Genomic DNA, 26,643 nt, shown 5'->3' on the forward strand with positions numbered 1-26,643 from the left:
CATATGTCATCATGTGTCATGCTTACACAATACAACGTGGTTAGCCAGGGAAGTTGTTTTAATTCACATAAAGACAACAGCTTTACTAATCCAAACACCAAAGGAAAAAAAGCACCTTTAGATGGTGAGCATCACTGAAATGGATTGCACAGCCAGGGCTAACAACAAAAAGCAACCCAGTCAACATTAGAAAAGCTGAAGAAATATTCAGTTTAAAGGGAAATAGATTTCTTTGCCTGAAAGCAAATCTGAATTGTTACGTTTGAATACCATATTTATATTATAAATACCAAATATCAGATACGTTCATAGGCTTGTTGTAATCTAACACATGCTTGTTGCAGCTATCACAGTGAAAGATCACAAGATTAACAAGTTGACATTGTCCTATTAAAATAACTGCTTTTGAAAAGGAAAACAAAAGAGCAGTAGGACAACAGCAAAATTAACATTTCATACCTGAACCACAGCTTCATCAATTTTGCGGACTGCTTTGGAATCAAATAAGACCTGTCTGCCCCTCCTCTCACAGTCTTGGTAAACTATCAGGCGGATTTCATTCAAGTCAAACTCCGAAGAGGACCAGCTACAGATTAGAAACACAAGACATTAAAATAGTGTTCACTTTGCAGGTTCATTTAAGTGAAGAAATAGGTATTAGGCAAAGACATATTTTACTTAGCATTTACAGAATCCAGGGTGCAAATCACATAGCTCCAAGCAAAAAGGAACTCCAAAGGAGTGTCTAAGCCCAGTGTCATTGACAAAGGCAGGCACAGCCAGACCAATTTTCATCCCATCTTTTTCCAAAATTTTCCATAAAGAAAACATAAAATCGTCTCAGCAATCTGCTCCAGGCCTTAACTCTTATTATTCTCTCCTCTGTACACAGCCTAGATCAACCTTATTTTAAGGTAAGTGTACTACTTTATGCAATATTCCCAGTGGCAATAAAACACAATGGATTACCATCCTCTCTACTGCAGCCTTTCAAAAGCACAAGGCTTACACTCTTTCTCCTCATCTAAATAACACAAACCTAATTCCTTTTGACCTATTTGACAATTTAAGTTAAGATTTTCCCAAAGTTTAAGTCTTGCAACTGATAGAAAATGTTTCTATTGTTCCATTCTTTTTCCCCTCCTTTTCTGAGACAGTCCAGTAGTTACAGAGCTGAGATTTGATCTCCAGCTACAACAAAAATAACTTAGTACATGAAACTAAGATACTTGAACTTCAACCTGAAGCAAAACAACTCTCTCAAGCTAGAATCTGCCCATTCTCCAGACATACAACATGGCACACGACCTGCCTCACTGCACTACCACAGGGGCTGAGGAGCTGATATTGTGGCAACAACAAGAAACTTGATTTCCTAATTTCAAAAGGAGCCAGCCTGCACATCAGAGCATGGAGATTTGCTTGGCCTCAGCTTCAGCTACAGAATACACTTTTCAGGTTATGTAGCTGACAAGCTGAAATCAATGGAAAAATCCTACTACTGTATAAAATAGTGCCACAGAGCATTGATGCGCAGTCCCACTGCCCCAGCCCTGACCTGGACGGATTGCACCTGGGGGGTGAGAGTACAACTGTTATTAATAGTTGTTGATTTCACAAACTGCGTAACAGACTTCAGTCAAGGCCACACTGATCTTCCACACAAAAGGAGGTTTCAGTTAGGAATTTCCCCAAACTGTGCTTTACAGAAATGGAAGGTAGATAATTGAGAGAGGAACATAAAACCCCTATACAGATTAAAGACTAGAATTTATGAAGCTATTTCTTCTATTCCATGCTGCTCTGTCAACATCCATAAATCAATAGTGAGGTAAACACTACCAACTCCTGCTACAGTCAGGAAAACTGCTTTAGAAGTACACTTGCAGGCCTGTGATTTTAAAATAATTTTAAATACAGCCAGCTTAATTTCTTCTTTGTGCTTTTCCCACGTACCTAAAAAACAAAATAAGCCTAAATAGGCATCTTTTTCAAATCTGAAAGACCTCAATCTGGAGGTCTATTTTTAAACACCTTTGGACAGAATAAGCCAGATACCTATCTTCACTGTAAGGTACTCTGATACAAGTATGCTGTATGTACATAATATGCAAGGTCCCCCATCACGGAATGATGCTAAAGGCTGTTTTGTCATCCAGAGTGAGGAAACTTCTTGATGTGTATGTAATATGCTGCCTCCAGAGCTGCCAAGACTGCCAGGCAGATTTCTTTTAAAGCCTTCCCTTTCAAAGGCAGTCACAGCGTTACGTTAACCTGCGTGAGACCAGACCTGATACCATTGTTACTAGTTGCCCAACAAAGATCCTACACACCCTGCTTACACAGAGAGCTGCAGATACACCATCTGCTTAAGAAGTCTGTTACTAGTTTCTCAGCCCACTGCCTGTGCAATACTGTTACAAAATCCAGTTACACTGAATTCAAGAGAAGTCAGAGCCATCAATACACTTCATCCTAGCCTACCACATGAATCTGATACTCTTCAGTATCAGATAACCCAATATCTCTTCAATTACACAGCTATTTACTTACTTGTTGCAACAGACAACCTGAAGTAACTATGCTGTTTTCTTAAAAAAGCTGCAGATCTTTCTCTCCTTTGACAGCAAAGAAAAGGTACATCTTTATCGGTTTAGCTTAAATTCTATGCAAGAGCAAAGCCTTATTTATCTCCATGACTGGCACAGCAGCATCCATACTTCAGACCACAGGCTTGTAAGTCGAAACTGAGAAAGATTCAGTTCAGATACAGATTGAGCCAGTCTAGCCTTGCATCTGCCCTCTGATGCAGGGCTGCATGCAGGCTGGGTTGCATGGATTCAGGTGTCCTTATGAACAGATGAACTCCCTCATATGCACTAAAGAAAACCTCATGTTGTTCATGCAGTGCTGACTTCTGTATAAGACATGAACTCAATTTTATGCTAAAGTAGAAGCCAATTTAACAGCCTTTTCCACACAACATGCTAGAACTAAGGACTTCTGCAATCTGTCAGAACTACAAACAGATTCTCTAGTACCAGACAGCAGTGAGCTAAGAAATTACATAAAAATCTGTCATAGAGAGCTTTATGTGACTAGCAAACCAAATCTAGGGAAGTAATTTCAGATAATGCTTCTTAGAGTTCTAACCAAATATCAAACTTCTGTTTTAATGATGACCTTGCTTACAGATGCAGTACCTGCAGCAAACCTACCCATTAGAGAAGAGATCCTCATTTGATAACAACAAGCATATCTATAGGCAATTTATACAGGCACACAAGTCCATGTAGTCTCATTACTTCCACATGGAATCCAGCAGCAGACCCAAGACTAGTCAGATGCCCAGGATGTTTATGCCCATCACAAAAGCTGATGAGCACTGTTTACAGTACTTCCATCCTTTATTGTTTAGGTGAGATTATGTAACACAGATCCTTCAAAACAGGGACAGTGGGAATATTCAATCATCTCCTAAAAACAGAGTGTTGAAGAATAGAGACAGTATGCAGACTTGTTGGTCAGCTCTGTTCTCACATGTGTAAAACCCCAAACACCAAAATTATACTTCTTTATCTCTGTATCAGCTTCTTGCTTATTTAGCAATGCCAGGTCCTGCACATTCCTAAAAATCAACTGAAATAACTGAATTAATATGATCTTGTGTATATGTTCACATTTCAGGTTAAATGTGGCTATTCTGACTGAATGTGTTTTGTTATATGACCACAAAAGTAAGAGCCCCACATATCCTTTCACCCCTTTTGGTAACTATGTGACTATGTACCTTCCTTATACTTGTGTCTGCTCTGGTAATTGTTGGGCCCTTCCATACCTAAACCAAATTCTCCCAGCAACAGAAGTCTGTCTGAGCACATGAAAGTGCATCAGAAACATGGCTGGACAAAGGAAGAAGTACAAGGCAGTGGAATCTGCACCTCTTGGTGGCAGCATGACTTACACTAACTCACTTCGTCCATGGAACTATATACCTTTAGGAAAGGGCACAAAGAAAACATTCCTGATACATTCCAAATAAGTATTGAGGCTAGTTGGGATGTTAATTGAGTTTTCTTGTTCCTAAGTCAGTTCTCTGCCTGCTTAGTGAGCTGACTCCCTACAGGGAGCCAGTTCCAAAAGGAGATGAAAGGCCAAGCCAGAACAAGGGGAAAAAGGACAAGAGCATGATGCCAAAAATCAAAGGAAGAAGTGGCTCCTTCAACACCATCAATCTGTTTGAGCAGGTCAGTTTACCTAGCCTCACCTTCAGACTGTATCTTTACTGTATGTGGAAGATGCTAGTACTAATACACATTATCTTCAAGTCAAAATAAATAAACCAAATCAAGCCGTCTCAGTTCATACAACAGTAGAACCAAGTCTACTACAGATACTAAAATGCTATGGATTTTTTATTTTATGAAAGAAAGCCATAAGTGTCGAACAGCTTATAGATATCTTGTAAAGTTTTGTCCCCAGAGAAGCTTAACCTTGCTTTATTTTCTCCTACACATGCATATAAGCTACTTTCCTTTGGCTTGTTCAACATTTCTTCAATTACAGTTATGAGACATGGAGGCAAGACCTCCCTTATTTATGGGAAAGCAGACTTGTTTGTTCCTAGGAAAAAAAATCACAAAAAAATTGCCTCATTCTGCCCTGAATAAATACTTTTCAGTTAACACAGATCTCCAAACTCTAATGTTTACAAAGAAAGCTTTTGCTTCACCTTTATAATTATCAGCATGCATGCAATAACTAAAGAGTGATCTATTCATTTATATTCAAAAACTACTTCAGTTGACCTTAAACTGTTTCTGCAAGTGATTAACCCCTCTTCCTTCACTGCAACATCTACATACAGGCTAGAGAACCAAACAGGCTGAAACATGCCTGTATATTTATCTATATTTTTCAGCTTTTTAAACAAGCAACCCTGAATGTAGGATACTAATTCTAACACCCTTGGGTGCTAGAACTTGGAAAACACCACCCTGAACTGTATTTTCAACACAACTATGTAGCTATAAAGAGTCAGACATTGGAGAGAGACATGCTGGCACATGCCTGAAAAGGACAATGCAAAAGTTGAATAAACACTATTCCCACTTCAGATTATTCTGATGTAATGCTCGAATTAGAGGTAATTTACAAGTAAAGCAGAAGGTTACCCTCTCTGTTCTTCCCTCACTTCACAGCATTCTCTTCTGTCAGCTCCACACACTGTTAGTACTTGACCCACTAATATAGGAGGTGGCAAAAAAAGTAAAAGAGGGGAAACTAATTAGGAAACTAGAAAGAGAAGGTAAGATTATTTAACCTTAATTGAAAAGAAAGGCAATTACCCTTTCTACCTCAGTTTGCATATACATAAATCTTACACAGAGTCAAGAATGTCAGTTCAGTTTCAAACAGGGTAAAGACTTTCTGGAGTTTCTCGGCATTATCATCAAGAATAAGCTTCTAACAACTTTTTCAATTATTTACAAAATAGCCTTTCAGGCACATGATTATAAATCTAGTGTTACATAAAAATATCCTTTCTTTGTCAAAAATCACATACATCAAAAAAGTTACATGCATACCTGTTTTGCAGCAGTCTAGTCACTTTGTTCGCACAGCTGACACTTTCATCTCTCAAAGACTTTCTAATTCTTTCATCCAATTTTGTATAAGAGAGATTATTTCCAAGTAGTGCATCATTGTTGTTTCTTGCTCTTTCTATTTGTCCCCCAGTGCCATTTGCAGTTTTTGGTGTACCCCCACACATTTTCTTAGATACAAATACTCTTGTAAAGCTCCCTCAAAGAAACTAAATACCTGCTGAAGAGAAGCAGCCTCAAGCAGGTTTCTTCACTATCGATCAACCATTAACAATGGTAATTTACCATCAGCTTTCTTCCCTATAAAGGAACACAGTCTGCTGAATTTCCAATTGGGAGAAAAAAAGACAAAGCAATCTTCATGCTTTCTATAAGCCATTAATACAAAAAGACAGCTGTAGCTAGTGTACTCCTGCAATTACTCCAGACAGAACAGACATGACTCTCAGGTTTCAGAAGCCATCATGGACTTGCTCTTGCTGCTGTCAGAGGTTTTCCTACTAAGCCTGGTGCAAAGCTGTAGCAGATACAACAGCTAATATTGACTTTAGCTATGTTTGTTTCCTGGTATGTGATTTAGGTAGCTGGCAATTATGTAGTCACAAGACTGAACCATATGGCCTCTTAAAAAAAAAAAAAGCATAGTTGCTTCTGCAGTGACTCGCCCTTAGTTGCAAGGTTGTTCTAACACTGGCTACAACACCCTGTTAATGGCTCTCATGTGAGCAAGTGTCATCTGACAACCCCTAGCAACCTCATATAGCTTAGGAGCAAGTAAGAATCTGTCATCATTGCCATATGGTGATCAGTTTAAAACACCCAACTACCAACACCAAGAAACATACTAGATATTCTACACTGTAATGCTTTATTTCTAAGCACAAATATTACTTATACTTGGACAAGAACCTGACACCAGTATTTGAAAAGCTTTTTTTAGAAGTATGAAGGAAAACAGTGATTAAAGGTTTGTTGCAGACTTCAAGTTGCTTGATGAGAATTTATAGTCATGTGCCTCTTAAAATAATTAAATGGCAATACTGATGACAAAAGTGTCTAATAAAATACTTCTGACCCAATAAATTTAAATTTTTGAACAGAACAAAGGAATCAGATCATAGAAGACAGAATATCATCAAGTCCAATTGCTGGGCCTGCACAGGAGCATCCCCAAGATTTACACTTATGCCCCAAAGTGCTGTCCAAATGCTTCTTGAACACTGCCAGGACTGGTGCTGTGATCACTTCCCTGGAGAGCCTGTTCAAGTGCCTGAACACCCCCTAGGTGAGTAACTTTTTTCTAATATGCAACCTATACCTGCCTAGCGTAAGCTCAGGCCATTAATGCCCTTGGGTCCTGTCACTGGTCACCACAGAGAAGAGATCAGTGTGTGCCCTTGCTCTTCCCCTCATGAGGAGGGTGTAATTGCAATGACGTCTGCCCGCAGTCTACTCCAAGCTCAACAAACTGAGTGGCCTCAGCCATTCCACATATGGCTTCTCCTCAAGACCCTTCACCATCCTTGCTGCCTTCCTTTGGGCAGCCTCTGATAGCTTAAATATCCTTCTAGTATTGCAGTGACCAAAGCTGCACACAGGATGTTCTGCACACAGGATATTCTGGTAATCCTACTGCAGAACAAAGCTCTCTTCCCCATCTTTGTTTTAAAAAAAGTTATCCAGACACATCTGCTCACAATTCATGTCTTTCACAAATTATGATGGGCTTTCTCCCCATCAGTAAAATTTTAGACATTTTAAAAGATAACAGCCCTACTGCAATTTCCTTTCCAGGTTAAAAAGGGAAAATAACCTTGTTAATGGTCAACCAGACCATCAGTAGAGTTAGAAGCAAGATTTCAAACCCCAGTGCTACGTGCTACCTGCTAAATAGCACAGCACCCTTAAAATGATTTTGTAATCATAGTTAACCCCAACCTCTAAAAACTGGACAGTAGCGAAGCAAAAAACTAAAACAAGGTTAGGTGGAACAACTTGCTCTGTTGCTGAGGGAAACCTATACCAATACAAAAAACAGGTCCACTTCAACCCCCAGAGAAGTGACAAGTTCCAGATCACAATCACTCCTCCTCCCATGTGGGGCAAACAAGTGAAATCTTTGGCCTGTTCCTATACAATTTAAACGATCTAGGAGAGGACAACTTTAGCCCTCAACTCATTGAGAAAGACTACTGTAAACACCAGTGTTACCAGTTATCTTTGAAATGCAAATAAAATAAGCAAAATATTACACTTTGACTAATATCAGAAAATCTTAGCCTTCACTTCTGTACTACCGTTTCCCCAAATAAACCAAAATTCTGGAACTTTCATCAAACTAACAAATTTTCATCAGACATTAAAATAAGGAGCTCCTGTAAGTTCACTAAATAGATGTGCTTCACAACACTACCTAGTCTGTAAATGCAGTCATCTGTAGAATAATATAAATCCTAAAGTACCTAGGGAATTAACATTGCAAATCCACAGAACAGTTTCTAAACAACAACAAAATAATACATAAATCCACACATGGAAAACACACAGAGTGCATAAAGTAGGTGACACAGAAAATGGAAGAAAATGTCCTGCTCTGCAGGTATAATCCTCTGTGCAGCAGAGTTTAATCACTCTTTTTCTAGGCTATGTGACAGCATGTCACCTGCTCTGTTTGTAGGTCACTTCCTGCCCTTCATCTTCACTGCGAGACAATTGCCTAAATGATTTGAAGTCAAGGTAACTCTTTAGCAAGAAAATTTGGGGTAGGGGAAAGAGGAAATAAATATATGTGATGTAGTTAAGAATAATTTTCTGTGTAAGTTACAGCTGTCCACTTAAACTTAGGCAGTGTTTTCAAATCCAAGAGAATATTTTCAGAGATTCCTGCAAGGTTTTATTTTCCAAATAGCTTTTAGAAGTGACTAGAGAAACTTGGGAAAAAAAGAAGTTTGAATCATACCTGCTGTTTTAGTGAGCATTTGTTTTTACAGAACATACATTTAGCACAATTGATACACAAAAATGCCTAGACCCAGACACTCAGGATTAGTGCCAAAACACATGTTTAAAGATCAAGTGGAATCTGTTTTGGATTGCTTATTGATGATTTTCCCTCTTTTAGTCCATTTAATAGCTTATGTGGAAGACATAAGTTCCTGTCCTCCCTCCTAATTTGAATAATTTACCCTGCATTGTTTCTTCCCTTTCTAAAACCTCAGATATGGAAGAGTTGTGCTGATGCCACACCACATTCCTTTTCCACAATGACTTAAAAGTAGTCCTAATATGGCAAAGCTCTATTAACCTCAGATGAACTACCTTGTTCAAGCATGATACATAGTTACTAGCTTCACACAAGTTAGGCGGGATACATTGCAGATTAGTCACACAACAAGTGCAGGGATTACTTGGAGCACTGCTCTCTCTCAGGACAGATTTTCCTGAAGAAAGAGTTCAGGTGGAGAAAAAGTTCTCAGTATTAAATGACTGTACAGAAGGGTAACTTTATTTTAGGATATTTCTTGATGTTCCTCTATGAAGTCCAAAACAATATTGGATGTATTTGTTCACTGAAAATCTAGAATTCCACTCATTCCCTGTTTAGGAAAGGAAAAATCCAATATACCGGATTTTTGTAAGGCTGGAAGCATTTTTTCATCATCTTTGTTGCTACAAAGCAATATCATCACAAGTAAGCACAAGAAATGTCAAGACACACGCTACTGACACAGGTTAACAGATCTATGCCAATCTGGAGTCACCATAAAGTGCACACATCAGCCTTCCACAAACAAAGAGCAGCCCATCAAATCCATGCATCACAACTTAATCTCTCTAAGTTATCAGGAATCACTGTTCACTGGCTTATCTACAAGTCTGAAATTTGGAAGCTAACTTTCATACAGTATCTCAGTAATAATGTAGAAATAAAAAAATAAAACCCACAGTAAAACAAAATCCTAATCAAAGATACACCCAGCAAGTAATTGTTTGAAGTTGAACCACAAATAGCACAGAGACAGTGCTCTCATTTGCTAGCTCCAGAAGTGGAATTCCTCATTAGCAAAGAGAAGAGCTAAAGGTTTGTAATTGCATGGGAAAAGGCATGCATTTTATTGTATTTTATCATTAAGAAAAGTGTGGGTTTTGTTACGCTAGGTCTTTAAACAAAGAAAGGTACAGTCTGCAGTAAGGTTAGCACCCTAGGTCCCCTACCTAGTTCTTTTCTCCATGCAGATAGCTGTGCTTAGTCTTAAGTAATTTTCCCCTTTCCATTCCACTTTCTGCCATCATCTCCATAGCTTCTAACAGTCAGGAAAACTCAGCTGACCCAAAGTAAATCAAGTATTTTGCAGAAGCTATTTCACAGTGATGATCTTTATGGTTTCAAAGAACTGAAAACTTGCTTGTAATTTAACGCTCCCTAGGATTTGACTCTGCGTCTTTGCCTGTTTATTTTTTCAAGGCACCTGCAATAACCAGCTTCCAGCTTTCACTGGAGCCAAACATCTCAAGCCAAACAGCAGCGGCCATCCGGGAGCAAGCAGTGCTGGGTCCGGCGTCTCTGCTGCGTGGCCGGGCACAGGCTACTGGGCCGGCCAGGCCACCCCACCTCCTCTGGCACGCTGCGCTGGGTCTCAGCTAATGCATCATTCCCGTGTCACTTGTTCCAGCGGCGCCATGTGACTGGGCCAGCAGCCAGAAACACAGCTACTAAATACAGACACTGCCAAGGCACGTCTGGGAACTGCCTCTGCCAGAAAATGAGATTAAGAGAAATCTTTTATCCTGCCTCTGCCTTTCCCCACCTTCTCTTGAACACAAGGAAGAACCACACATTGCCCATCTGAAGGAGAAATTTGAGCAACAGTGCAGGGCAGAACCTGGTATTCATAACACTGTACTAACTCTTACTCCGTTGCAATGCTGTATAAAAGTACTAACAGATATCAGACCTTAGTATGTCCTACATAAGCGAGCAGGCCAAGACAGACATCACTACACCTTAGGGCTGGTATAGGCATGGGTTTGGTTGCCTGCTCTTTCCTGTTCCTTCTCCCTCCTCTATAAAGATCTATATTCTATGTTTTATTCTTTTTATTTAAGAAAGAGTCTGCATACAGCTTTCAAACCTCTGTTCAAAGGATTAATTTTAGAATATGAAAAAAAAAATTACTAAGAAAAAAGGTTATTTATTTGACATAAGTAAATACATAGATACAGAGAGATGAACAATTCCTGGTGTTTCACATTCCCCCCCAATTTTTTCTAGCTATATGAAAAATATTTTTTCTGCTATAACACACACAAACACCGTCAGTCGAAGTAGATAAAAACACCCGCATGTTAACAGCAACCATTTCTTTACAAATTTCCTCCACTTCTACTATGAAAAGGCTACATTCACAAGAGGGCTTTGTGAACTGCAGAGGATGTGGCACTTCCTCAAGCCTTACAGACAGAAGTTTAGGGTACTCTCTCCAGGGGTGCAGAAAGATTGCAAATCCCCATTTCTCATCATTGTTCTGAACACGCACTCCCACTTTACAAAAGAACACTCTCAAGGAGGACTAGAGAAGTGCTATCCAAGGACCCCATGTCCCTCTTCCAAAGGAAACTGCTTAAGAAGGGGTCAATTTCATTTAACCCAAATGCACAAACTCAGCCGTATCACTTCACTTAAAAAGAAATTAAAATTTACCTCCCAAATTCCTATTCTGTGAAAAGGTATCAGATGTGGCTTTCTAACAGTGCTGAGAGCTGAAGCAGTCCAGTTTTTTTGGCCAGCTAACAAAATATTGGTAAGACCTCTGTAAACGGTTATGTTAAACTGTTGTAAGAACAAGATGTGTTTTGATCCTTCTAAAACAGAGATTGTAACTGAAAAGTTAGTCTGCAATAACCAGGAAGGGAAGGAAGAAAAACTAAGTTGAATATTTATGAGACAGTACTGATTTACCCAACTGGCAAGAATATGGGAAAGAACACATACACAAGGAGCCATGCTTGATCACACACAAGTTGCTATAGCATGAACAGCAAAGTCCATTGGTTCGGGCTAGATGAATGCCAGGAAATCCTGACTTAGATTGAATTAAGTGATAACATGGACGGATATAACGTCAGCTCCGGCATTTTTCACTAGTTATAGCCAAAAATGTGTTTTGCTCCTCTTGTTGTTGTTATGATAATTTGTCTATTCCATCTAAAACATTTGGATACTTAACTCTCTCTTGTAGAAAGCACAGAAGGTAGCTTTCTAGTCAGTAGAACTCAATTTTGAAGGCTTAGACAGATTTATTTACAAGTTTCACTGGAAAGGGAAGGAGGAATCATGTGCTGGAACCGTGTGTAGAAGACTATGGTAATTAAATCACTTGTACCATATACCTTCTCAACAATAAGACTACACACAAAACCAACCAAACAAACCACAGTCCTGCAGCTGACTGGCATGGGCAAACCTACCCTTGCTGCAAGCCACTATGCTAAAGACTTACGTTCTGTTTACCACCAATTGCGTAGGACCTTGAATGTATAAATAGTCATTAAGTTATGAAACAGTTTCCCCTCCTTAAAGCAGGCCAACCACTCTAAACCACTCACAGAGGATCCCAAACATGTTCTCAAAAACACCAGTATTATAGTAGACTTAGGAGTTTATCCAGTCAGGTTTGTACATAATTACAGCTGACTGCACCCAATAGCATGCTAACATTTGGAGGGCCAACTATCAGTCCATCAAGCCTGAAATATTTGAGAAAAAAATAAGAAGCACACAAAAAAAATCCAGCTGCATCCTTGTCCTGCAATAAGAATGATTTGTACAATTGATAGATGCTAACAAATCTCAGTCAGCAAGCTTATGCAGCAATCATTTAGACAAATTAGAAAGCTTTCTCCTCCTGAGAAGGTAATAATTGGTCAAGCTCCTTTAGCATTTCCCAGAAAAACAAGTGTACAAGAAAGTCCTTTATAAGAGACCTGATTTACTTCTGAGATAGTCTACCAGAGCAGACTTGCTAGAAGCACCCTAACAACTACAGATTCAGGATAAATTCATTTAATTACAAACAACACTTTCTTTTCACTTTCTGTTAAAACACAAACCAAGGATACAACTCTAATGACAACTAAGTCAACTTATAGTGCTTCAGTAACACAAACAAAAAGCCAAAATCAAATCGAATTTCAAATTTCTAGTTCACATGCTAACACATTTCAATACAAATACAGAATTATTTCTTTAAGTAAACAAAATTTAATTCAGAGGTTCAAGTCACCTTTGGCACTCCACAAAGCCATGTTTTGCTTAAAAACAAAGAAATTGGGCAGATCCATTATCAATGTGCACATGGGTTCATTGAGCTGGCTGATTGTTTCAAAAAACCCACATTCACTACAAAATACATTGTTCTGTTTGCATTTTCATCTTCTTTGCATGCCTATCCCTGCATCCATTATCCAGTCCAGCTATACATAAGCATTTTACAGCATTTCCACCAAGTGCTACCATAAAGTGAGAGGCAGAAATAGTTATTTTCAAATATATGTTATTTTCCTAGTTCTATTCAAAAGCATTCCCAAATATATCCCTGTCTGTAAGACTGCTTACAGGAACTTCTGAACACAAGAAATGTAGTACTCCACCTTTTCTGAACTCAGCTGTACTGTGATCTAGTCCACGGGAGGTGACTGACATATATCCCAAGTACCAAAATCATTAGGTATTACTCACCCACTCCTGAAGTTAGAATTGTGTCTGAAATCATTTTAGTGCTCTGTAAACATGATTTATATGCATGCACAGGCAAATCTCATAAACACCTTTATAAGGAGAGGGGGTTATTTTTTCCAACTGTTTAACTTTATGTGATCTAGAAATGCTTTTAACAGTTGGGAGGGAAGAGATTGCACTCCTGAAGCTGTTTCAAGTGGCTAACACATAAGAGCAACCTTCCTCCAGGCTAAAAGCCAAGATCAAGTAGGAGCTAAGATGCATGTCACTGTGGTGGTCTGCTAAGTGAACTGAAGTGGCCACCAAATCCCTGTTCTTTATTCCAGCCTTCTCAACACAGTTTAGCACAGGATTAGCCCTCCACAACCATTCCTGCATGTTGTGACAGCTTAACACAGACTACTGTAAGAAGAGCTGGTTCTATCACTGACCTTTACACAGACACAACTGAGAGGGCTTCGATGCTGTTCTATCAACATACTGCAGAAGTGACAAATGTCCAGCCAATACCCAATTCCAGCACAGAACAGGAGAAGGCAGCAGCATCTTGTAACATTGGAGCCATTCACCAAGACCAAGCCTCCACATGCATACTAACCCTGCTGCTCCACAGCTAAGTGGTTTCTGCACCAAATTTCTTCTTCCTTGCACCTACACCTTCCTTTGCAGCACCCTCATATGTCTCTGCCCACCTTGTTCAACCCAAGCTGTTAAACAAAACAGGGCACTTCAGAAACAAAAGGCACATGACCTTTCCTACAGTACACTTTGTCCTAAAAAGTACAACCTGTTTTGAGTGCAAGTTAGAGTGCAGAGTGTTAAATGCGAAGATTTTAAAAGGTCATTTTGGGAAAATGTGAAAGGAAAGACAAGCAAATGTGACAGAAACAAGCATTCAACTGTTCAGCAATAGCTGGACAAGCTCATGTGTCCCCAGAGAAAAACAGAAGATAGAACAAAAATCTGTCTGAACATGAACTAATTTCTGTGAATTGGAGATTTTGAAAAGTTCCAATAACTGTCTTTTCCAGACCACAGAGGGTTTTAACATTACAACATTGTATTACATTCTGTAAAATTATCCACATTTAGTGAAATAATAATAATAATTTAAGAATAACTTGCTCAGAACTATATATTCAACAGTTTGTACAGCCTTCTCTCTGGGGTTTCCTTCAAAAACTTTATGTAATGTACTCTGTTCAGAATTTCTGTACTCCTGAAGCCATGCATTAACAAACCCAACTCCAAGAGCTGAGCAATTTCACGTGTTGGATAACATCCAGATTCAGAATTCAGTATATATACTCTGCACAGAAATTCAGAGCACTGAGTTCATTCAAGCGTCTGTTTTCTCTCATAAAAGTCTGTAAACTCAGTGAAAACAAAAGCTGAGTAGTTATCATAAGAAACTTTCCCATTCCATTATAAAAAATTAAGTACTACTGTGTTCAGATTTCTAATTTGAAAGTGCTAATACCAAATTCAGACTGCTAGCACCTCTATTATAAAATAAATAAATATTGTCAATTGTTTACTTAATACATTAAGCTGATTTCATTAGCACATCTAAAATTTCACTGAGCGCCTTGGAGGAGAGAAGTTGAGCTGTATTGCACTGAAGCGAAGAACATCCTGCAGAGAAAGCTCCCTACTGATGCAGTAACTACATCACACACAGCTCAAGTTTCACTTCAGCACAGTCCATGGAAGCAGAATCATGACTCAGTTTAACAGTAGCAAGTGTGATGTAAAGAGTGATGTTTATCAGTACAACTCTAAGAATTCCACCAATATCCAGAAGTGTGCTGACTGACCAAAGACATTTCAGCTGCTGATCAGGTAAACGCACCTGCACTCACCCTAGTCGATATGGGGAAGACACAAGCACTGTTGCCAGAACTCCTAAGCTCATCCTCTCAGTGCCTCAGAACACTGCCTTGTAGCCTGCACAGGAGCTTGTCTTGTGACCTCAGCCTTGCACATTAAAACATGACATTATTAAGGCATTCAAGTGACAAACCCAGACAAACAGGGCAAATGGAGTGACTTGAGAAAGGCACTGTTAAGGTGAAGAGAATGCAGAACAGAGAAGAACCTGAGCACGAAGATTAAGAAGTGGTATAGGTAGAGCACACACAGAGGAGCTGATTCATGACAGGCAAAGGTGAACTACCCTGTTAGTCAGATCAGCAGTAATCTGACACGATCACAGGAAGCACACAGAAAAAGTGCAGACAGATTATTTGCTGTCTTCACATGAGTTTCCCATTCAAAGTCCTCCTTTTCCTGCATATTCTCTCTAGCAAGCCGGTTCACCACCACCATACAGAACTGCATTCCTCATCTTTTGCCTAAGAAGTGTACCCATGGAAACCTTCACACAGCAAATACTGGTAATTAGGACAGCCTAAGAACATTCTTCTCATAATGCTTCATCTAAGCTGCATATAAGACAAGAGTGTGCTCTTAATCAAGGGTGCATTTAGAAGTAACTCTTGACAAATATAAAACACAACACATGACTACAAATCTGAATTTACTCTTCAGAAGCTATCATGAACATCACTAAGGTGCAAAGTACATACACGATTGTTAGTGTCAGAAGGGATTCTTAAACGAACAAATACATCACCAAGGTTTGTAGCACATACAGTGAGTGTTAATCCAAAGAACTTTCTTTGCAAAGGAAGTCCTCAGCAACTTCAATAATACTGAAATGTCAGAACAACGACTTATCTATATGAGAAAAATTACCCCATCTTCTGTCCCCCATGACCCCAGCTACTTTGTCACTTCTACTGTCTCAGGGCATTTGATCTGCTGTTACTCACTGTTTAAACCAAAGCAACAGCTGAGGGCCACTACCATGCATTGGAAACACCTACATCCCACAACGTCAGAGTGGGATGACATGATGACTAATGACTAAAACATTTTTGTCGTAACTCTTCCACCTTCCTTTCCCCTAAATTTAATGAAGCTATTTTGTAACTTTAACTTAGTTTACATAATAAAAGTTACAAAGTTTATGTAAATTTACATGAAGCCAGCCTCTAGTGGCAACAAAGCTCTGCATCAGTTTTTAAAATGTTTCTCCACAAATTCAGCTTTTATGAATGCTTGTCCACATTTATCAGCCCCAAGCAGCTTTATTTTCTCATTCACATCAAGTCATTTATGTCAACAAGCATTCTCTTACAGCATTAGCATGACTGTGTTAAATTGCAGTGTTTCCTGCTTTAAGTTGTGTCATCAGCAAGGAAAGATGCTTCCAAGGCTTTCTGCTGCTACTATTCCCCAAATCACTTTCCATATCACTTCTGAGCATAGCATGTGGCACAGTACTCACCCAGTTTTGGACATGTCAACAGCAAGTGTCCTAAGAAAAGGAATCAAACACCTACTATCCAACTGCACACTAGTTTAAGAATCAATGCATGGAACTCCATAGATAAGTTACTTGTATATTAGAAATAGGATAACCTACAGGCAAACCCCATTTGAATGTCAGGCAATAATGCATCCTTTCATGGAATTAAATAATCCAAGGTACATCCATCCCTCTCAGAATGTCAGTAGCTTGTGCATTTCCACACATTTTTTTGTTATTTGTGGCAAAGACAAAACAAAACAGCAACAAAAACCAGGGTATCTTCTTGCAACTTTAAGAGAGATGGGGCTAGACTCAGAGTAAAGCTAGGGGAAACCAAGATGTTGTTCAGTGACAGCAGTGTTTAGGGTAGAGGAAATCCAAACAACTAAAGAATGGCCTTAGCTCCTGCAAAGCTCAAAAATAGAGGACTTGGGGCTTGTTTACCTTCAAAGAAGCCCCAGGCTGGAAGTGTGGTTTCCACGTCAAATTACTTCCTCTCTAAGCTGCTTTTTTGAGTGAGACTGTAATAAATCTCTTTCTGCAGAATTTATTCTTTAGCTCACTTTACTGATGAAACTCTAATGGCAGTGCAAAGGTGTAATACTGCAGCCCAAGGCTCACCTCCAGCTGTCTGCGAAATGACGTATCTCTTTGACCTTTCCTGTCCCCATGCTCAGATCTGGCCAAGGGCTGGACTGCCCTTTTACAGCACATAAACCAGTCATTTTCTTCCAAATATTTTTCAAAGCATTTACAGCCAGATGTTTACGGATATTTCCATGCATGAAGATGTACATGTGTGCTCAGCAGGGTTATTGCTGTGTGGATCTCTACAAAACTGCAAGAAGCTCAAGAAAAAACCCAATTAGGTCACAAGAACATTCCGAGGAGTGTTTCATTTGAACAAACTGACATACAAGCGGACTCCAAGCTCACCACTGCTTTCTTTCCTTTTTCAGAAGATGGAACATTGCCAGGCTGGTAATAAATGCTGTGAAATAATGCTTAGCAATAGGATCTCACCAAGCATTTCAGCACTATGACCAAAGGAATCACTAGTACCAGCTGCCAAACAAATGATCTCATATACCAAAGCTAACAAACTGTTACCAGATAGATATCCTGCAGCTACAACATGACATCCGTTCCATTATGGACACCAGAAGGAGCAGCTGATACTTAAAGCTGAAGAAATAGACTGCATGCAAGTTTCAGACACAGCTGAAATAATAAAACCTTTAAAAAAAACTCCACATAAAATAAAGATTTTTCCCTACTTTACAACAGTCCTTCACTACACATACCAATATCAAAGAAATTTAATCACAGGTTGCAATGCAGAAATTATATATTCAGCAGTGAAAGCAGTCTTCCAAAAACTCCAAGACACTTATTTTCATTTAAAAAACCCAATACCAAATCAAACTATCAGAGACTGAAATTAAGGTGAAGTCTGAACCCACAGCTTAAGGATAACCTCAGACTTCAAGTTGAAAAGTACAGAAAAGCACTGATGTGAAATTTCTTCTAGAATCAGGTGAACACAATTACAGAAAAACTGCTATCAATTTAAGCAAAATCAAACTCTCTGCAACCTATACCAATTTCCTTAAGGCCAACCCCCAATACCTTACTCCAATATATGCTTAGCACTTGAGATACTATGTGCTTATACTCTACGTAATCCCTAAAACTTAATGGACTGTTCAATGGGTAAGGAATTGATTGGATAGCCACATCCAGAAGGCAGTGGCCAATGGCTTAGAGTCCTGATGAACATCAGTGACAAGTGGTGTCGCTTGGGGAATATCGACAATGGAGTTGCGTGCACCATCAGCAAATCTGCAGACAACACCAAGCCGTGCTTGCCTGCACACTTGAAGGATGGGATGCCAGCCCAAGGGACCTGGACAAGCTCAAGAAGTGGGCCCATGGGAATCTCACAAGGTTTAATAAGACTAACTGTGAGGTGCTGCACTCGGATCAGGGCAAACCCTGGTATCAACACAGGCTGGGGATGAAGAGATTCAGAGCAGCCCTGCCCAGAAGGACTTGGGGATGCTGCTGGGTGAGAGACTGCACATGAGCCAGCAATGTGCACTTCCAACCCAGGAAGCCAAAGGTGTCCTGGGCTACATTAAACACAGTGTAGCCAGCAGGGCCAGAGAGACTATTCTACTCTTCTACTATGCCCTCATGAGACCCCACCTGCAGTGCTGTATGCACCTCAGGGGTCCCCAGCATAGCACGGACATGACCTGTTGGAGCAAGTCCAGAGGAGAGATGCATGCTTAGAGCTATGGATCATTTCTCCTGTGAGGAAAGGCTGAGAGAATTGAGGCTGTTCAGTCTGGAAAAAAGAAGTCTTCGGATGACCTAACTGCTGCTTTCCAGTACCTGAAGGGAGCCTACAAAAAATATGGAGAGAGACAATTTTAAAATGCATGTAGTGACAGAACACAAGGGAATGGCTTCAAACAAGGAGAATAGGTTTAGATTAAATATTAGGAAAAATTCTTTACTCTGAGGGTGGTGAGACACTGGAAGAGTTAGCCCAGAAAAGTGGTGGATGCCCCATTCCTGTAAATGTTGAAGGCCAGGTTGGATGGGGCTCTGATCAGTCTGGTCTAGTGGAAGGTGTCCCTGTGTAAGGCAGCAGTGGGTGGAACTAGAGGATCTCTAAGGTCTCTTCCAACAAGACCCGATCTATGATTCTGCTGAGTACATGACCCTGGTAGCACCCCAAAAAATTGTACAAACTACACTAAACCAATCTTGTAAGGGAAGTAACATTTCATAAGGAAATAAGAAGTTTTAGGGGAATTTATACACATAAATACACTGCCTGCACACAAAGTAATTAGGGTTTTCCCAGAATCTCAGAGGCTAAGAAGAAATATATTTTATTACAGCCACTCAGGTGCTGCTGTTGAAAGGGGTGTATGTAAACACACACACATCTTTACACATGTATTGCACACACAGGTATATACATATTTTCAGTTAAGGGAAGCAAGAAGCAGCAGTAAAAAAAGAGCAGCTCAAGTCTGTGTACAAAACTGCTTAGAAAAAATGTAATATCTCACTATTACATGTATGTTCTCAAGCCGGTTTATAATTTCTCTTTTTGTAAAATAGAATTAAGCTATTCTATAATTATAACTACTATCCTTCTCCCACATCACACTTCCATTATCTTGAAGGGAAACCTGGGCCAGGAGAATGTCCTACTATCCCAGTAGCTCTATATTAGCATCTACACCTCATGTTTACATTCTCCTCACCCAGCAGGTACGGGTTGTGCTCATGTGAACATGTAGCACAGCCCAGACTAGCTCCACAGAGTGCATTAATTGGTGCTAAGGACACCCACACTACATGTGTTCTGGAGTTTTACTTTTGACCAGCTGTAGTATGGTCCCAGGGACTGGATACTCATTAGAGGTTGGAACACACTCTCTAATTTCATTCATTCCAACAGGAATACAGTTTATATACTGAAGCCACTTGGCTTTGTGAGCCAATGTGCAGTTAGTGGAGACGGTTTAGAGGTTTTCTTTAAAAGAACACTTCTGAGACAGACTAAATGCTAATATTCATGCACCCAGGAAATCATTTCCTATGGCTCCACATTCAACTATAGGCACCATGTCTCTTGCTCTTTGAGGCTGTGCCAGCTAATCCTGGTAAGCAGTATGGACCTTGAAGCTTGATGTTTCCTTCAGAACCAAAAAGACGAAGCAGCGTGAACCTCTGGCCAAGACTGAGCTCACATTAAAGGAGAGAGTGCAACAGAATGAGCACATGGAGTACTTTTTACAGGCAAACTGCAACCCTGGTTGATACCCCTCTGCAACAGAACCTTTCCTGGTGTTCTTGGGAAGACTAGAAAACACAAAGCTTCCCAACAACATAGTTCAAAAATGTTGCCAAATTACCTTAATTTGACAGGGCATTATCTACTAAACAGATTTTTGGTGATTCTTCTGTTGTTCAGGGTAAGGAGGGTGTGTGAATACACTTAAGATTTCAAGGCTTTCATAACAATTGAAAGTCCAAGGATATAGATTGTTATTGGTCGCACAGGGCTCCTTAACAGAGCTAAACACTGCAAGACATGTTGAATTTGGAGGGACCTCACTAAGCAAAACCTGGAAGGAATAAAGCTAGCTAAAAATCCTTTGAAAGACAGTCTTGTCATTGGAAAAATGATTCTGCCATTTTGCATCTAACACTGATCAGCAGTATATGCTTAATACAGAAGTGACCAAAGGATTATGTCTCCTACTTTACATAGATCAAATCACATCTCTCCACTCAAACAGAGATTACTGTTGAACAGAAAGTCTATTAAAAGCATTGCAGCAAAGCTCCTAAGACCCTGTAAGTATGCTCTTGCAGATCACAAACAGATCGCTGGAAAGAAAGAAAAAGCACTACAGCATATTTAAAAGTCGTAAGGAAGAAGCTTAAAATTAACAAGCAAAAAACCCCTCTCCATTCATATGTAAAATAATAATAACTTCAAATTATTTTAATAACCTTAGATGTGTCAAAAAAGTCAGATAAAAAGGGAACGAGGAAAAACAGAGGATAAAAAGAGTGAAGGGTACCTACAGTAGTATTTTCATTACATTAGCTTTTATGTGAAGTGTCATACCACTTAAATGTAACTCAAACTGAAAACCAAGTGTGGAATATCTTACACAACAAACAGGAAGAAGGAAAAAGTACAATCCCTAGCTTCACTAAATACTCCAGATGAAATAATCTTACTGATTTTAAGGGGAAACACACCGTGCAAGGAATCTGCCTTTGCGGAGATACTTGATAATCCAGTAACAACCCAGAACTAACAGCACTGGTCTCTGACACAGAATATTTTTAAGTACAATGCTAAACAATAGAGTTACTCCGGAATTGACAGTTTCAAAGTGGAAAAGTGTTTTCTTCCACATTAAAGGAGATATTTAACTCATAAGGTGGATAAATGCTAAAAGAAGTAAGTGGCAGTTTCACAAAAGTAACCTACAGTCAGGAGTACAGCATACACACTCTGCAGCTCCACAGAATTCACCAGATTTGTTCTCTACTATGAATGCAGCTCCAACACTGTGTCCAATCGCTTTCAAAGGAATCACCTTGTAACCCAAATATATAGTAATTTTCATCTTACGCCATTGTTCTCCATGATCTTGCAACTTTAGCCACACAAATGGCCACGTCCCGCACACACCATCTTTGAAATTATAATGGTTCCACGACTGTGATCTTAGATACTTCGCGCTATGGCATTTTGTAGATCAAAATATTGCCCACTGCTCTCCCTCACCATCCTTCGTAGTTTCAGCGGTGAAAGCCCAGATTCCAGTTCAAACCCGTGTACCATCTGATCACAAGACCAGTCAACTCATGCCGCACAGAAAAACAGGCACAGAGGTTCCCGGGCGTGCATGTGATTGTCGCCGTGCTCACCGGGCCGCTCGGTCTTGTGAGCAGCACAGATGTCACAAGAACAAAGCTCCAAAGCACCAGCCTGAGCAAAATGCTGTCCCCGAAGGTTCAGAAAACACTAACAGTTCCATACTACACAGAGAATCAATATTATATAAAGGTTATACACATAAACCCTGAAGCTGCGATAGCTATTGAACCTCACCTTTCAGCATGCGCGGTATCAAAAGCAGGGGGCAGTGAAAGGTGCCTAATGCTTAGCGGGTCACCAGACCGCGCACGTGTATTTAGGTCACAACAATTGAGCCGTTTCTTAATTTTCCTGTGCTGATGAGACCCGGGCACGAGTTACCACATCGACCGCACACAAACGCCAGACAGGGGCCCGGCGCCTCTCCCCCACCGCTGCCGAGGGGCAGCGCCCCAGGCTCCCGGGCGTGCCACCGCCAACTCGCGCAGAAAATGGCTGAGAGACCCACCGAGGGGGAAAGGCGGGAGAAGAGCCACTCTGGCGCGGCCGTGCCTCCCGCCGCACCCCCTTCCCCCCGGCGGCTCCCCCGGAAACTCAGCGCCCGGGGACCGCCGGGAGACCCCCGGGGGCTGCGGCACACCTGCGCCCCACGCCGGCCTCCCAGGCGCCCCGCCCCGTGCCCCGCGGGCGCAGCCCCCGGAGGCCCCCGCCGCCGCCCGCCCCGGCTCACCTGAAGGCGGGCCCCTCCCCCGGAGCCCGGCCGTGGGGGACAGCCGCGCCGCCGCCTCTTTTGTTGAAGAGCTTCTGGAGCAGGGTGGGGGCCATGCCGCCACTCCGCCCGGCGGCGGCCCCGCCGCGCCCCTCGCAGCGGCTCAACGGGCGGCGAGCGGCGGCGGCCGCGGCAGCATCCCCGGAGCCGCTGCGGAGCCGCCCAGCATTCCGCAGAGGCGAGGAGAGGCGAGGGGAGGCGAAAGGAGCGCCGGCCCGCCCAGCCGCGCCGCTCCCGGCGGCCACCCGCCACCTGAGCGAGGGCCCGAGCGCTCCCGGCCGGCGGCGGTAACGCCGGCCGCGCACCGGGCAGGGCAGGGCAGGGCAGGGCAGGGCAGCGCAAGGCAGCTCAGGGCAGCGCTCCCCGCGCCACCGGCGGACGGAGATGGGGACGGGGCCGCGCTGGCGCCGCGCCCCTCGGGCCGTCCCCATTGGCTGAGCGGCGTCCCCGCCCCGCCCCCAGCACGTGGTAAGGCGCGGAGGCCGCCTTAAAGGGACAGGCCCTGCCCGCCGTGCCGCGTGCGTGCGCGGGGTGCGCCGGGGTAACGCGCCCGCGGTGAGCGGCGTGCGCGGATACATCGACCCACAGAATCCGTGGGGAGGGCCTGGAAGGGGCCTTAAAGGTCATCTAGTCACAAGCTGCACTCCCATGGGCAGGGACATCTCCTGCTAGATGAGATTTCTCAAGGTTTTGGCCAACTCGGCTTCGAATACCTCCAGGGCTGGGGCATCCACAATCTCCCTTAACAACCTATTGCAGCTCCTCATCACGCTCACAGTAAAGGATTTCCTTCTAATATCTAAGCTAAATTTTCCCTGCTTCAGTTTGAACCCATTATTTCTTGTCCCATCACCACAGTTCCTGACAAAGGATCCCTCTCCAGTTTCCATGTAGACTCCTTCAGACACCGGTAGATTGCTATGAGGTCTCCATGCAAGCTTCTCTTCTCCAGGCTGAACAGTCCCGACTCTCTCAGCCTGTTTCCGTATGGGACGTGCTCCAGTCCTCTTAACCTTGTAGCTCTCCTCTGGACTTGCTCCAGTGGTGCTGATTCCTTATGTTGGGGACACCAGAACTGCATGAAGTTCTCCAAGTGTCTCACAAGAGCAGAGCAGAGGGGGCAAATCACCTTCCTTGACCTGCTGGCCACCCTGCTTTTGATGCTGGCTTTCTTGGCTGCAAGGACACATTGCCAGCATATGTTGAGATTTTCATCCACATCCACACATGGATAAATGTGTCTTTTACAATACATTTCTCTACAGATAGAACAGTATTCACGTACGCATGTGCGCCCTGTGTGTGCACACATGTAAATCATGTGTTTGTGATTTACAACAGTATATTTGTGCAGTGAAGCAAGAACAAAGAAAGCACTGCCTGCATCAGAAGTGAGTTTCAGCAGTTTCCCTGCTTGGGCTGACAGCAGAATGTGGTGTCCAAGTGCCCTCCCATCCTTCTTGCACCAGCCAAACCCACAGACTGACAAAAATCCACTGGTTTTCAGGAAGGTCACATCCCTCATTTTGCAACATTCACCAATCTGTCATTGGTCCAGGAATATTTTCATGTGATTTTCTCCCTAGTCAGGACTAGAATATCTGTAATGGAGAGATCCCTGGTATATAGTTGTAGAAGTACTGTGATTCCCTTGGAGAATCTGAACTTTTATTTTAGTCTTTGACCAGGCAGTATTTTTGCAGGAAGGTAGGTCTGCTGGAATGGTGCCTATTTTCACACAGATCTATTCTATTCACAAATAATTAGATGAGGCTATAGTATTTAGGTATCATTTGGAGCTTTATGTTTGTTTAATTTTAGGGGAAAGATTGTTTATGTGGTTTTGCCCAGCAGCAGGATATCTCAATGCACCTACCAAGAGAACATGACTTCAAATGCTCCTTTTCAAACAGTTAAGTCACTGTATACTGTGGTGGAACAAAAACCAAAAAAATCCCAAAAAATGCAGAATCACAATAACTTCCTGTACTTTTTAGGAAACTGGAAGATGAGACATGGAGAATAGTGGTTATTATAACAGCTGTAAAGATTACAATAGTTGTCTGCAAACTCAGCATCCAGTAGTGGTAGAAGAGGAGGTGAACATACTTTGTAGCCCGCCTTTCACTGTCTGGAGAAGCTGATTTCTCTTTAAAATAAGAAGTGACTGTCTACTGGCCCGATAATCTGATCAACTGCACCCTTGATAACACCAGACTGAATCTTGTAATGCTCAACTGATTCTGTACAGAGGTCCGCTCTCAGAAGGGCTTTAACCACTTCCTCTGTGAGACTGAATACCCAATGGCAATCTTTCAGCTTGGATGTTGTTACTGTCCCCAGTTGTTAGAGTCAATCCACTCGAACAAAGCTGAAGGAGAGCAGAGAGAGGGTACAATGATGACAGCACACAGAAAGGTGAATAGCAGGGTGTGGCTGGATAAAATGAAAGACATCATAGTTGACACAGTAATCAACACAAATGAAAATCTGGGCATCCAGCTCCAGAAATAATCCCTGGACTGCATTTCTCGAGGAACAGTCCTGAGAAACTTAAAAGTTGCAAACACCATGAGTGCCCCTCTGAGGTCCATCAGAGTTACCAAGGAGTGCTGACCCGTGGGGGCAGAATCAGAAGCTAACAACCAGGTGTCTCCCAATGTCCACACCACAAACATTTTACATTTTACACGAACATTTTACCAGCCCATGTATTTTTGGACTGGTTGCAGTCTGGTCCTGTCAGCAGAATGCATGTCAATGGTTGAAGAACACTGAATGTGTTTCTGGAAATTATGTGGTTTAGTTTCATGTGAAAATGATTCGCTTTGTATGCCCAGGTGCCACTCCAAAATATGAAGCAACACAAAGTCAGTGAAGACAATTGGGATACTCTCTTCACAAATAGCAGTGTAAATGCACCTTACATGTTGGCTGATGCTCAGTGCCAAATTAGTTCTCAGTGTGTTCTGTCAATGTGTGTTACCATCACTGCAGAAATTGATGATGACACATAAAGACACTTGTGTTCTGAAGGTTATTTCTGGGAAACAAACAAAAAAAGGTAAAACAGCAGAATCAGCAAAGGACTACAAAATAATTTTCTCAATCAGAAGGCACTGTCGCACCCCAAACAGAGTCAGGCAATAAAGAACACCTAGCAAAGCCAATGCAGTGATTTTTCACTAATGCCAGAGTGCAAAATAGAACCAGAACCAGAAAAAAAGTCATACCAGCTGTCAAGCAAAGACCATTTACAGCAAGATAGTGCATCTACAACCCTCACTCTTCTAGGAAATACAGGATATAAAAATGGCATTTAAAAATCAAAACCTGATATTCTGCCTGAGGGTCAGACTCTTTATGTGCAAAGACAATTTAGTTGTTTAAACTTCAGTCAGAAAAGGAGCCAGATGCTCAATGCAGAAATAGATGGGACTTTGTCAGGAAACTCACAATACATAAAAAGGATCATTCAAATCCTGGCATAGCTGAATGCTTGGAAAAGCATATCAATGTTTCATAGCACATAAATCTCTCTAAAGATTCTCTCCTGAAAACATAGCCAGGTTTAATAGCCAGTACAGGTAGGATTAAAAGCCACATCTCCTAAGTCACACTTTTCCTCCTCATCACTTACACCTGGATGAACTGTTGAGTTCCTTTATAGATGCTTTCATTCCACTCTGCTCAGTCCTGATTGGACAAATCCAATATGCTCCTAAACCT

General features: G+C 41.5%; 1 protein-coding gene across 2 annotated transcripts in view; it reads right to left on the reverse strand.

Annotated features, from left to right (window-relative positions):
* The window catches only part of FNIP2 (folliculin interacting protein 2), a 48,613-nt gene extending 25,435 nt beyond the window's left edge, over nt 1-23,178 (reverse strand). The window contains exons 1-2 of one of the 2 annotated variants that reach the window (XM_063421537.1): nt 22,876-23,178; nt 460-586 (exon numbers count right to left, since the gene is read on the reverse strand). In XM_063421537.1, the coding sequence (XP_063277607.1) occupies nt 460-586; nt 22,876-22,970 (222 nt within the window). In that variant the 5' untranslated portion in view covers nt 22,971-23,178. Of the gene's footprint in view, nt 1-459; nt 587-5,588; nt 6,198-22,875 lie in introns of those variants that run through there. The other variant, XM_063421536.1, reaches the window with a different exon arrangement.
* Nucleotides 23,179-26,643: the final 3,465 nt, after the last annotated feature.

Source organism: Prinia subflava, chromosome Z, assembly GCF_021018805.1.
Source record: "Prinia subflava isolate CZ2003 ecotype Zambia chromosome Z, Cam_Psub_1.2, whole genome shotgun sequence".
Taxonomy (NCBI): domain Eukaryota; kingdom Metazoa; phylum Chordata; class Aves; order Passeriformes; family Cisticolidae; genus Prinia; species Prinia subflava.